Here is a 14087-nt window from a genome sequence, read left to right on the forward strand (position 1 = left end):
TGTTTAGTTTTGATGGAAAACAGGAATAGGCTATTCAGTTTAGGACTATACCATGGGACGTCAGTAAACACGACAAGAAAGCTTTTCCGAACAAAAGCTTATGGGTTAGTGTCATAGTCGGTCGCAAAAAGAAGTGACTAACCGTTATGGGCCCAGTATTTTTGCTAACACTTTCGCGTTTGTCCACCAGGCCAGTGCATTGGCTGTTGTGCGTATGAAGTCTATTTGCCCGCGCAACCCTAATCTTCAGTGGGGTTTTCTTCTTTTTTTAAATCAACTCTACTGTTTAATATTAAAGATAGTAAACTAGCCTAGCTTTATGTGTTTTACATTGATACATTTATTGAGAGATTCCCATAGGCTTTTACCCTAGATTAGGCTATTGTTGAGCTGTTGGCTACATAGATAACATATACTTCAGTCACTGCAAACATAGGCCTGCGAATATATTTAAGGCAATCGTTTTGAGGTCACCTTCAGTTGACTTACATGATTTCATTCAGATGCAGTGAGCAGTGTGGTCCTCCATGCTAGATTAGAAAACGGTAGCCTTTAACATAAATTGTGACCCTCAGTCCCTCATATCATACTGTATGCTGTGAAAAGAAATGTTTGACATGCAATGTCCTAACTAAACATAGGGTGGCGCCTTTGGTTCTATTTTATTTTGTAGCACCATGCTCTGGCTGTATTGTTATTGCTTATTGGATAAATGCATTCTTTATTAAGAAAACCTTCGGTAAACCAGTTTGTTTCGTTCCGCTGTTCCGTTACAAACGGGTAAATAGGCTATATGTCAGAGCAGCAGGGGTAGAGAGGTCCAATTGATTGACTGCTGGTTTTGAGAATGAAGTGGGTGTATTCATCTGAAGTTCAGCAATTGTTCCTGGTAAATATGCACAGATATCTCTGTTAATTAGACATGATCCTCATTGTTGGAGCATCAAAGCAGTAAGTTAGTGATTTGTTTTGTATGAGTATACGACTGCTGATCACACAGCCTCATGGTGCCTTTTTCTTTCCATCTCGGAACAGTTCCAATGATCAGGGCTGGCATCTGGAGTTCATTACAAGTATTTACACAATATGTGCATTGTGAACCTGTTTGATCCAGGCTTTCGCTCCAATCTCTTGAAAACTTTTTTTTTAATGGAGTGCCAAGCCTTACATCATAGGGAGCGCTGGATTGGCAGTTGTAAATCCTGGAAAGAGACCACAGCCTGAGAGCCCTTTGCGGCTTCTCTCTCTCTCTCTCTCTCTCTCTCTCTCTGCCTAACCATGGCCGTGGAGCTTAACGGCAGCTTGCCTTTTACTGTCAGCAGGGTCAATAAAAATGGCATCTCAGATCTTGCCAAAGCTTGTGGTGTTGGCCAGTGGAGCAGAGATTGACCGTCGCCTTCATGCCTGGTAATACTGAGCAGATGGGCCCACTCACCCTGGCACTGGTCCCCCAAATTACCTGACAAGGGATGGACAGACCTGGCTCTTATGAAAGACACACTAGTGATATTTCTTCAGCAGGCTTGTGGTGGTGGATAAAGTAGAAAGTGTTACACCTCTTAGTTCATCTTAGTTCATCTGGGTTCATCTTAGAAGTGGATATGTGAAGTCGACCTCACCCACAACAATCCAGCCACATTTCTGCACAACAAGTGCATATATGAAGACAGTCTTCGCTCTCTCTGACTCCCTTTGTAATGGGGTATCACAAGGAAAATACACAACCTAAAGTCCCAGCCAATATGGAAAGTGATCTGACTCAATCATGTGTCCAAAGCACACTGCATATAGGCACCGCCATTTGCCCACTCTGTCACTTGCCCACTCACACCAATGGCATCATTTCCAACTGACAGGCATTCGATAATACGGATAGTACGTGGAGGGTGTGTATTTGCTGCCTTTCAACAGAAACTCTGCAGTTTCTGTGATGACATACCTCAGTCACCACTTCAGACATCCTAAGCCTCGAAACAACGCTTGATGACCATGAATGAATATTTCTGATGGCTCACAACAGGAAACCAAAAACCAGGATGTGAAACAACCCAACCATTTGGTCAGTTTACACTAGAATCTATAATTGTTGTTAACTGTAAGAGCAGTTCCATGCAGAGAGGGAGGTATCTGAGGCAATACCAAAAGATGCTGTAATGGTCTCAAGACCACAGATGCTATACTCTGACCTGAGAGCAAACACAGGTCGCGTGTTGCCCAGAGGCAGAGACACAAAGGAGGTGGCTAGAGATGGCAGGGGTGCCTGGCTGTCTGCCCCCAGGCTCCGCCGCTATCAGCCCCAGCATGCGCCACCAGACTGCCACATCTTGAAGCACTATTCAGAGCAAAGCGATGAACAACCGAAAGAGAGCATAGCATTAGCACTTACAGATCATTCTACTCACGAACAGCTACTAAAATATAGACCTCCGATGGCAACAACTGATGGTTTTCAAGGTTTGGGCATTTCAGGTCACTCCCAATCTAGAGCATGTTTTCATCATGCTGAACAATATTGGAGTTATATATTAGTTCAGTTAATGAGCCAAGACTGCATTGGCTTCTCCCACCGACTGCGTTTAATAAGGGATGTTTGATGCTGGACCTGGAAAACCCCCGCTTGCTTGGCCCTTGCGCTCGCCTAGTTTCAATTGAGACTCGAGCACTTCTCACATTGTTGAATTTCTCATTTCTCTGAATGTCTCGAGGAAAGACTTCTCCTTTCTTCCCCCATCACGAAGCGCCTTCCTCCCATTCTCCTCACTATCATGTTACTCCGTAGGGCTTGCAGGAGACGCTCGGCTTAATGGTTTGGCGGTTAAGGAATTACATCCAGCTGCTGCAAATTGGATTTGACATGTGGTGCCACTATTGCGCAGTGGTTAACTTGGCCAACACCCTCCCACCACCCTCTGGTCCTCCAGTCCCTTCCCCCCAGCCTTGCACACACACACACACACACACTTGTTCAGACAAGCACAAACACATGCTAAGGCGCAGCATACACGCAACGCACACACCCGTAAACCCTAAAAACCAGCGGCAGTGGCTGTTCTGCAACAAGCGTGGGCTAAGAGATTTTTCTTCCTTTCTAAATTCTAAATCTCACCTTCTCTTTCATGCACACATTTGGCCAGTATCCATTACTGGCTCTTTCATGGATGCTCAGTTTCAAGCGACTTAAAGAGTCTGAAGTAAGACTTCAGCTGAAGTCAAAAAGTCTGACTTGAGGGTAACAAAAAAAATGGTTGATATTTTTTTTTATTATTAAAATCTGTATGTACTAAAATATACAAAACACGTACAACTGCCAATCCAGTGGCAACATAGACAGTACAAGGGTGGTCTTTCCAAAATCCCAAACCATAATGTCACATTCGGCTGAGATGGTGTTTTGCCACTCTAAACAAGACTTCAATATTTCAATCTGCCAAAGTTTGTTAATTTGGCCTCTGAAACAGAAATATGACATCCCAGTGGCAGTGAACAGACGTTGGCATGCAGAAAAGTGGGGTTCTACTTTAGAGCATTCTAACCTCAATGTGACATTGACATTATTCAAACTCCTTTGAATGCTACATACACATTGTTCTTTTCGTGGTTAGACGTTAAGTCCAAAACCCTATTAAGTTCATTTCAAGTGGAAACTTCGCCATCATTGTCTAGCCTACAAGACTAGATGTGGCATTCAGACATGGGCAATGGCTTAACACTATAGTATTCAGACACATCACAGACAGTTAGGCTATCCTAGCCTCTTGTCCACTCTTTTTTCCGAAGGCAAGCCTGTCTGTGTAAGGGATTTAGAGTAAACATGTTACAGAGTTTATTGCAATACCAACATGATGAACTATAAAAGCAGACAATAACAACTGGCTCCTCTCAAAGTTAAAGACAGAAAGCACGCATGTGTCACAATCTAGTGAAATTATTCCGGAACTTCAGAAAGGCAGGGACTCTTGTAACTCTCAGGGACTTTGTGCCATTGTGACCAAGAGGTCAACCCCACACTCACCAGGAAAAGCCTTGAGGCATTGGAATGTGTATTAAAAACTGAAGAAACCTATGCTAGAGTTAGGGTATATTGTCTATCATAGACGTACAATCCTGCAGACAACATTAGTGTTATCCAACATGTTAAATGACAAGCCACGTGAAATAAGAAATGTTCAGTATGGAATGCTTTTTAAAAAAGTTGGCCATAAGACATTATGAGTGGGCTGCACACTAGGGTATCTGTTCTCAACAAAAACAAACATTCAAAATTCACATGATTATAGCCCAAAATTCCAAAATATGATAGTCAGTGTCATGAATTCTCATTAGTTTTATGCAGCCATGAATACCATGAAGGTTGTAATATACTGTGCAGAAGTGGTGGGTATCCTGAATACTGATCAAAGGGAATGATCATACACCACTGAATGATCTGGTACCACTGTATTCTGCTAGAGCTCCATTTTCAATGTTTCAGACAGACTACTACGCTTTCTATTCAAAAGACTCACGGCTGAGGATTCAGAGAACTCCCTGTGCTTTACAGTGGAAATATTGCTTTTGAAAGGGACTGGTCTTTGGTACCTATAGGAACTCAGCTCATTGTCTTTTATCAATAGAGAATCTATTTTAAAGATCAGGGCTGGAGTCGGTGCCCAAAAATGCTTGTCAGTATGCCCTGGCTGTGTATCTTTGGTCTTGTTATCATAAAAATATTACATTTCTGTTTGTAGCAGCCAGTTTCTTGTCTCTTAATTATGGTCCAGTAGCTTGCATCAAAGGCTATCAAGGGTGAGCCGCAGCACAGAGAACTAGTCTCTCAGATAACACTGTAATATATAAGAAAAGTGTTCCAGTTCAATACCCTCAAACATTATTGAAATAACAAGTAGGAAAAACAAACAATTCCCATTCACGTTATAAAAAAAAAAATCATGCAAGCAAACATCTCAACTTCTCCCAATTAAAATGACATTTAATATTATTATTCATGTCATTAATAATAATATTGTTATACTACTGCATGTTCAGTTGCCCTCTTTCTGCTTTCAAAAGGCTAAAACACAGAATGGCGATCGCCCTTCTAAAGGCAAGGAATGCATGTTTAAATATAAAAATATAGATATATTAGAAGAGAATAAGGGAAAAAGAACGTGTCCCTTAAAGTCTGTCCACGTGGGCCTCAACTTGCCCCCTGTTCATTCGCAGCACCTCTTCAGATCCTGGTGCCCACTGCCCACGATCACATGTCTATTGAGAGAACAGTGCCCTCCGTCCTGCACTGCCTGAGTCTCATGTACTGACAGCGGCCAACAAGCCCTGTCCTCCTGGAGTCTCTTCACAAGCAGAGAGATCTGCTGTCACTCCTCATATGGCCACACACAAACACACCCCCCCGTGCGGTCCTCCAGGCCTCTAGGGGTCCTCGTCCATGTCATCTAGGTTGGGAGCCATGATGAAGTGTTTGGGGTAAACAAGGGTGTGCTGGTTGGCGTACTCCTCCCACCGAGCGTCGTCGCTCTCGTGGGTTATGTAGCGCTCCCCCCTCCGCGTCTCAAACTCCCGCAGGTCCAGCCAGGTCTGGTAGTCCTGAGGGGCACCGCAGTGGGAGAGAGGTGGAGAGAGGTGGAGAGAGAGAGTAGAGGAACAGTGAGGCACAGTGACATTTTGCTTTCAACCTACTCTCTTGTATACTGTCTATAGTTGGTCCTCTCTAAAACTACACGTGTCACGTGAGTGTGTGTCTGTGTGTGTGTCCGTGTGTGTGTGTGTGTGTGTGAGTGTACGTGCGCACGAGTGTGTGGTTGTGGCTAGGTGAGTGTGGTTGTATACCTGTAACCACGGGTGACTGAGAGACTTGTCCACACTGTACCGCTTCCTCATCTTCACCTGGAGCAGGTTGTTGATGAGATCTGTAGCTGTTGGTTTAACACACAAAAACTAGGCTCAGAGGAGGTGTAGCTCACTAAGGTTTGTGAAATTGTTGAATAAAGTCACCAAAGGTGAGACCTCAGATGACCCCCGTGAGTGGGGACTGGAGGTTGGCCAGACTAAGGATGACTCATAAGGACTTCACAATTCCAAAGGTCAGGACGCCACACATATGCAATCTCACTGTAAACCCCAGACAAGTGGGCGGCGAGACTAATCTCTCATTCTGACCAAATATCCCCTGCTGTTCAGACTGAGTAAAATCATAACTGAAGCACTGTCATGAGCTGTGTCATGAAAACACCACTTTGACCTATACTGTACTTTTAGCTGACTCTTACTTTCAAAGGCCTTTCTCTAAACACTGCCATGATACGTTTAGCTGAGTCTGAGTCTATATGTATAAAGGTTATATATATATAAGGTTTTTTCTTGACACTAACATGACAAAACATGGGGGATTTGTTTACATTTAATCATTTAGCCAACACTTTAATTCAATTCACATGCAATCTTGATTCAACTTGATTCAACTTACAACCACGACCCATACAATTAGCTGAGTCTTACAGGCAGGCTACACCGGGCATGTAACTGAAGCATTAGGTTCACACCTACAACAATGGCTGTTTTGCGGGCCCGGTGTAGCCCGCGCGTTACTCTCTTTTTTTCTTAAAAGTAACATGACAAATCATGTTTTGTTTACATTCATTAATTTAGCAGACGCTTACTCATTTATATTCACACGCTATCATCATGTGATTCTTCAATTTATAACCCGCTCTCCTTACACACGCACCTTCAGAGGATATGTCCTTCCAAGGTTGCGGGGGATACATGAACGCTGCGTTCTGGATCTGGTCGTTGATGTCCTCATCCTCGTTGAACGGGAAGGTTCCGCTGAGGCTGACGTAGATGATGACGCCCACAGACCACATGTCCAGCGAGCGGTTGTAGCCTTTACTCCGCAACACTTCAGGGGCCAGGTACGCTGGCGTTCCAACGACCGACCTCCGGAACGACTTCTCGCCGATAATTCGAGCGAACCCGAAATCACAGAGCTTCACCTGTGGGTAGCCGCACATTTAGGTGTGTTACTCTTTTTGAATAATTGCCTGAATCCTACAAAGTTGAAAATGCTTGACAAACAGTTTTAAGGTTGACTGATGTTAGCAAACGCAAACAGGTGAGGAGGCATACTTGAGGGAAAGGCTCTGCCGATGCAAGGAGAACATTTTCAGGCTTCAGGTCACAGTGGACGATGTTCTTGAAATGCAGATGCCTCAGGGCCACTAGGATCTGTTGGATTAAGCAGAGGCGCACGTTGAGTTCACTAACGTTCGAATGCAAGTGCGCACACACCGCATCCCAAACCGGAGAGAAAAATGAGCCGCTCACTGCTCATTCACCCTCGGCCATAATCAGCCACAATCACGAGCACAAGCCGAGCCTTTTAAGAGGAGATCTCCGGGCAACACACATAATCAATTACATCTCCTTGATAGTGATGGATCTGCCTGCGTCTACAGCCCACGGGCCACATCAGAGGTCCGGCTGTGGCCGCTAAATGTTAGCTGCAGATTCCGGCCTAGTGGACGAGCTCCTGTTCTCTTTCCCCCTCCAGGGCCCTTTTCAGGGGCCCCTCCGCTCCAATCAGCCCACAAGCCCTGCCACTGGCCTGGGAGCTCTAATTCAGCAGGAGGGGCCCAACCATGATAGGATCCAGACTACTGTCCTAGTAAATAAAAAGCCCTCTCCACAGACCACGAGAGTAAACAGAAGTGCATGTGTCTACCAGTGGCTATAACGTAAGGCACACTGAAATAGAGAGTGAGAGAGAGAAAAAGGGGGATTGAGGAATCACATATCAAATATGGACAGATGGATGAGTTAAGAGAATTAAAAAAAGACGGCCATGCACATGATAGCTTGTTTCTTTTCCTGTGCAGTCCAATCAACTCATGCACCCAATGCTACACAGAATTCACCCAATGCTACACAGAACTCCACTTTGCTATAACCCAGTATATTTCAGTAGAGTTTTGATATGTTACAATAACAATTATAGCTTTACCATTATTGTCATGTGGCTATAGCTGGTTGGTATGAAAAGGTATCAAGCCAATTGTTTTGCCAAGACAGAAAAAGATGGTAAAAACTCCCTTGCACAAGGAAAAGTACAGACCTGCGTAACAAGGAATTTGGTGACCCGCTCAGGGAGTTTGCTCTTCTCGCTGGAGAGAATCATTTCCAGCATGTCACCGTGAAGCTTCTCCATGACGACGAAGACTCTCTCTGGTGTCTCAAACATGCACTCCAGGTTGACAATGCCGGGATGATGCAAGTTCTAACCGAAAGAGACAAGTCATGCTTTAAAAGCAAGGCAGCCATGAGACCAAACTTCTCAAAGAAAAAAGTCCACCCAGAACCTTCGGTCAGACTTGTGATCAAAGGTGCGTTCAAATTTGGCAAACAGTGGTCAGTTTTCTCTGAACAGTTACATTTAAACAATTTGGTGTAAACATTCCATTGTTGCTGTTAACACTTCGTCCAGCTCCATGTCCTGCTCCACTGTATGTTCGTGGAGAACTACCTCCTCAGATTGTTTGCGAGTGTTGCTGTTTACAAGAAACAGAAACCACTTGGCAAACATTCGCAAACGTTCGCCTATGTTTGCGAATTTGAACGCACCTCTGATATGCAATTTCACCCTTTCAGCATGTCGTGTGTTGTGAGGGCAAATGCAGGAAACAACAGGCTTCCACCTCACCTGTAGAATGGCCACCTCATTCCTCAGTTGGCTCTCCTGTTTGGTGGGGAACCTCATTTTGTCAATCACTTTGATGGCCACATCTCTCCCTGTTTTCCTGTGTTTCCCTGTAAATTACACACTGTTTCATTCAGTATTCTTCACATTTCTGAACTAAGACACATATGTTAACACTAACAATTTTATTTTAGAATATTATGCAGTGTTTGATTAAACTCTTTAAATTCACATCCACACAGTCAATACACTCAATGCTGTATGAAAAACATCTAGGTAGAGCTCCTGGCATTGTAACCATGAAAGAAAGAAACTCAATAGGTTCAATCATAACTAACCAATCAATTGGTTGCTCCATTCATCTTTATGAATATATATGTTTTCTTGAAGATACAGGACAACATAGCATTTATAAAAGACCAATAGCCCTTCCCTTCCCTCCAAAGAGGGCCTCTGTTTTTATTTAATTAATCGGTCTTCCTATGCTAATTTCAGACAACATCACCAACAATCATCATTGCAACTTCAGCAACATCAGAGTGTACTGAAATCGAGTGAGGCTGACCAGCCTGTTTGGGGATATGATGGGGCTGGTTCAACTCTCTGTGCTGAAGGAATTAACACTGACATGGTGGAGTCGTATGGGTAACACTTTATAACTAGACATGTTGCAATAAAGCTATCAGTCACTAGCCTGGTAAACCAAACTAATTCACAAAGTGAATAGAGTCTGGCCACTCACGATTGGGAAACCTTTTCTGCACCGATTGGGCAGGTAATCTGCCGACCAATGGAAACATTAGTGACTTATGGTGATCTAGGTAGGCCTGGCCAAGCTAAATTAGTCAATGCTTTGTTCAATATTACATCATTTAAAAAATGCTTAATGCATGTGAAAATTCTATTAATAAACACATTTTAGATGGGCTTATTTACCAAGAACAAAAGATTTATATATATGTTTCCAAATAACTTACAGATGAGAATTAATGTAGGAACAATGCTTTACAAATGATGAACAACACGTTAACTAATAGCTTACAAATATTTAACAAATGCTCCATAGTGTGTAGTTATTATAAAGTGTTACCATAGAAGGTGGTTAATGTGAGCAGTGAAACTGGGAAATGAAACAAAAACGGTTTACTGGTGGGGGTTGATTGTGCAGCTCAACACATGTAAAGTGGTCTTTCCTGTTTTCTAAGTATTACAGATATAGTATATACCCTGATAAGTGGTCTGTCCTTTCAGCTAAGATAAAGAAATCTAGTAGTGAGTCTGAGGCACTCAAGAGGATATTTGTAAGTAAAAAGTCTTTATTGAGCTTGGCTATCAATTAAACTAAATGTGAAATCGTGTTGGATCTCTAAGCTGAAGAGCATCAGAAGAATACTAATTTCTCTACACCCAAGCAGCACTCCTGGTGAAACTCGTTTGTGGATTTCAAATAAAGAAATGTTCGCTTCCTGTCACACACAGACAACTTTTGTTGTCTTCATTTCACAGACATGAGCCTATCATCCCCACTTATGCCCAAATGTCAGGGAAAGAGGAGCAATCAAACCATACCTCCATATACAACTCCAAACTGCCCCGATCCCAGCACTTCATCAGCAAAAATTTGGTAGACTGAGCTGATATCCTAGAAAAAAGCAAACGTATGTAACGTCAAACATATTTACTTTATTTTTTAAAAGTGATCGGTGAACAAAAATGTTTTCATTGTTGTTTTTTGTCTGGACAAATGGACATGCTTAAGTCCTTAATTGTTTTTGAATTCTGCAGACTCGCATCTTCGACAACAGCGGTATTTCAAACAACCCGGTACTTAGACCAGATTAAATGCATTTGTCATCCGTAAAGAACACAGAAGTTGCACATAAAAAGAAAAAGGAGAAGAAAAAAAAACATGGCAGACAAGCCTATGCTGGGAAATTGTGCAACTGTGTCAGTAAAAAATGCCACAGACTCACCACATTCTCCTGGATTTCACTGTTCGACACGGAGATGCTGATGGACAGCTCCTCTGGTGGAACACATAAAGAAAATATAGACCATTAGCCTTTCAGAACTGGCACCTCAGGACTCTGTGACCCTGCTGAACTAACTGCAAGTTCGCTCAAGTGCACTGCACATATCTCTCTGCATGGGAAGAAAAAGACTGTTCAACAATAGTATGGGGAACTGACGCACCATACTCAAATTGACCCTGAATACTTAGAATTTGATTAATTTAATTATTCTCAGAATGATTAAAATAATGTGATCCACACAGTTATGCTATAGAGAAGAAAGACACTGTTCTCAATTAGACAGGCTATATTATGAAGCATCTCTCTAGACACACTAGCAGGTTATATGGTTGTGTTATTATGACATAACACTAATTTCACAAAAATGTGCTTTTCAAACCATCAACCTCTTTCTGGAATTAATACAAAATAATGGGGTGCCATTTTTAATCAGAGACAACTGCAAGCTAGCACAGGAGTCCTGCTTAATTGAGATTGGCTAATGGGTACAGTATGTGTCGCCCATCCCCACCTGTGATTAGGTAAGAGCCAGGTCCTATTCTCATCTTTTCTCAAAAAACAGAGATCAACTGTACGTCTGCACCAACTCGGGCACACAATGAGATGTTTAAGGTCTCTCCTCTCTCAATGGTGACATTTATGAAACTAAACATTTGGTTCATTATAACTTTATAACATTATAACTAAACTTGTGTGAGGTTGTCACACATGTTACCATCCACAAGATTCATAATACAAGCAATATAACCCTGTAAATCTGTCAAAGACTGGAAGACATGAAGACATGTGCCCTTATTAAACGTGTGACTGATAACCAGTCATCTCTATGCCATGAAGGTCTCCATGCACTGGCTACTCACTGTGGTCTTTGCCCTGTCCAGCAGCGGCACACACACTGGGCTGTGGCGTGACGGGCATCAGTGCCTGCCTGATGGCCTTCTCCCAGCCCTGGGCCACCTCCAGGCCCACGCCGGACGCCGCGAGCACGGGGTTGGGTACGTGGAGGTGCGGGCCCACCGTGTTCTCCCCCACGTAGTAGACCATGGTGGCGGTGATGATCTCAAAGCAGTGAGGGGTCCCTCCCAGAGCCAGGTTTCTGAAGTCCTTGGCAGACTCCACCTGAAGTATCTCCGACAGAGGAATCTCCTGTGGGTCAACAGCAGAGCGGGCTCCGTCAGTCCAGTAGCAAATTCGAAAGGTCAGTTGCTAACTAATTGTGAAAAGAAGTTGCTAGAATGAAAGGTCCCCAGGGTCAACTCCAAGTGACGACTATTCCGTTAATTAGGCATGCAAAAAATGGATCAGGGTCTCCACCCATTACTAGTAAGTCCACTGAACTGATAATAATGTTGGTAATTGTACATTATTTCTGGTGTTAATATAGGTCTGTCCTCCTATTAGCTTTGGCTAAACACTGGCTTCCTAAATTTGATCACACAGTGAAGCAAACTCTTGCTGAACTGTCACAGTTCCCTCCAAACTTCAAAATGAGGCAGGCGAGCCATCTGGCCAGCCCTTTTAAAAGTCCGCCTTCTGCCTCAGTCTCGGTGAATAAAAAAAAAAAAAACTGAAGGAGTTGGCTTCCACCAATAGGGGCCTGTGTACTGCCTGTGGTCTGCACAGAGTATCGGATGAAGTGCTTGTGGTTAGCAGGCCGCACCACGTGACTCAACCCACTGAAGAGCTTCATGATTACAAGGCAGCAGCAAAGCCTTTATGTGTGTGTGTGTATGTGTGTGTGTGTGTGTGTGTGTGTGTGTGTGTGTAAGCGTGCGCAAGTCAGCTTGGCACTAGCCACCGAGACACAGCGACTACTGTAATGGGGGTGGCCACTGGACAATGAGGGGGTGGAGGCCCGGGAGTCGTTAGCTGGAGACAGACTCGAAGCCCCCCCCATACCCCATCAGAGGCGAACATAAACCACAAGTGCAGGGGTCTCATCTTCAAACAGGAGAGACATATGACTTCCAAATGGAGAAGACAGAAGCCATGCGCAGCCATGCCGCTTGTCACACGACAGCAAAGAGTTGCATAAGTTACAGTGGTCACGGTAGACATGCCACCGAAAGAAACCCTCCCAGACATCGTTCAGTAGGCTTACAGCTTAAGTCCACAGCAACAGCAAGGCACACAACTGATATGTAGGTAATCTAGGTTGGATTTCCCAGTCATTTGAAAGCTATTTGGTTTCAGTATCATGTAGTGAGGTCATAATGAATTCGGAATAGTATTTTTCTCTTCCTGACAAAGGGAACAGAGTTAAGAGGCAAAATAAAATTCTGGAATACCAAAAGATGGTATACGGTAAGCAATAAGTCATCTTCAGTGGAAAAATCACAGATGGAAAGTCTTCAATACAGAATGCCATGAAACACTATGTAGTGTAAACCTCATTGGCTAGAGTGAGCAGTTTGTGAAAATGGAGCTTCACAAAAACATATAACTGAAACATGCTATTCTGACCTGGTGTGCTACAGCTAGTCAATTATCTAGACATGTTAACTAGTCAGTTAAGAAAACATAGCAAAAGCAATCCTTACACACAGGTGCCCTGCATGGTACAATTCAGCAATTAACATGCCATCATGCTCTAGTCTATGGCATGTGTGAGTGTCCTGAACAGGTCAAGAGCATTACTATTTTTCGATGGCAGAAGGGAAAGATTAATTGACTTTGATACAGGGTTCACTCATTTGAGGGTTGAGTAGCTTGGTGTCAAAAGTCACAAAGAGGCCATACGCACGAGTCTAGAGAGAAGTAAGTGAAAGTGCTATGGTGAAGTGAGTCATCTTTAACCATATTCTCGACAAGTGGGCATGTGTGGTGTGTGCACACCGAGAGAGAGCTGAACGCCTAAATGTTTGAACCAGTCACACAGCGGGGGAATATGACCGCTCTGTTGTGCTGTGAGGGACTTTTCACTGCCATGGTATGGGTCATTGCAAATCAGTACACAGTTGTTCTGAGCGATCACCCAATCTTAGGATGAAACATTTCTATCCGGATGGGAGTGGTCTTTTCCAGAATGACAATGTCCCATCTATAGGACACTACCTCAAACTTAGGGACAATGTAAAGGTTTTAGTTCTTGAATTGCATGATAATGTTATTGACTCACCATTTTGGAACTTTGAAACAATAGGCTAATGCCCACCCAATTCCAATGTAACCCCTCTCCATTATGTACAGTGGGTTCATTGGTGATAGGCTATACATACAATGCTGCAACGTCAAAATCTCCAACAAGAACAACATGTATGATCAATTGCAATGAGCTAATACAGCATGCATATACTATAGAATTATGGACTACTAATATTAACATTATTCAAGGAGTAGAAGGGGGCCTTTCTGTCCCAAAA

General features: G+C 43.3%; 1 protein-coding gene across 5 annotated transcripts in view; it reads right to left on the bottom strand.

The window, feature by feature from the left end:
- Window positions 1-3240: 3240 nt before the first annotated feature.
- Window positions 3241-14087, bottom strand: part of prkd3 (protein kinase D3) — a 47796-nt gene continuing 36949 nt past the window's right edge. For all 5 annotated transcript variants that reach the window (XM_042072745.1, XM_042072748.1, XM_042072743.1 and 2 more), the window contains 9 exons: window positions 11586-11871; window positions 10666-10718; window positions 10262-10334; window positions 8696-8802; window positions 8111-8272; window positions 7126-7224; window positions 6725-6992; window positions 5827-5912; window positions 3241-5583 (listed from right to left, as the gene is read on the bottom strand). In XM_042072745.1, the coding sequence (XP_041928679.1) occupies window positions 5410-5583; window positions 5827-5912; window positions 6725-6992; window positions 7126-7224; window positions 8111-8272; window positions 8696-8802; window positions 10262-10334; window positions 10666-10718; window positions 11586-11871 (1308 nt within the window). In that variant the 3' untranslated portion in view covers window positions 3241-5409. The remainder of the gene's footprint in view (window positions 5584-5826; window positions 5913-6724; window positions 6993-7125; window positions 7225-8110; window positions 8273-8695; window positions 8803-10261; window positions 10335-10665; window positions 10719-11585; window positions 11872-14087) is intronic.

The sequence above is a fragment of the Alosa sapidissima genome, chromosome 19 (genome assembly GCF_018492685.1).
Source record: "Alosa sapidissima isolate fAloSap1 chromosome 19, fAloSap1.pri, whole genome shotgun sequence".
NCBI classification, from domain to species: Eukaryota; Metazoa; Chordata; class Actinopteri; order Clupeiformes; family Clupeidae; genus Alosa; species Alosa sapidissima.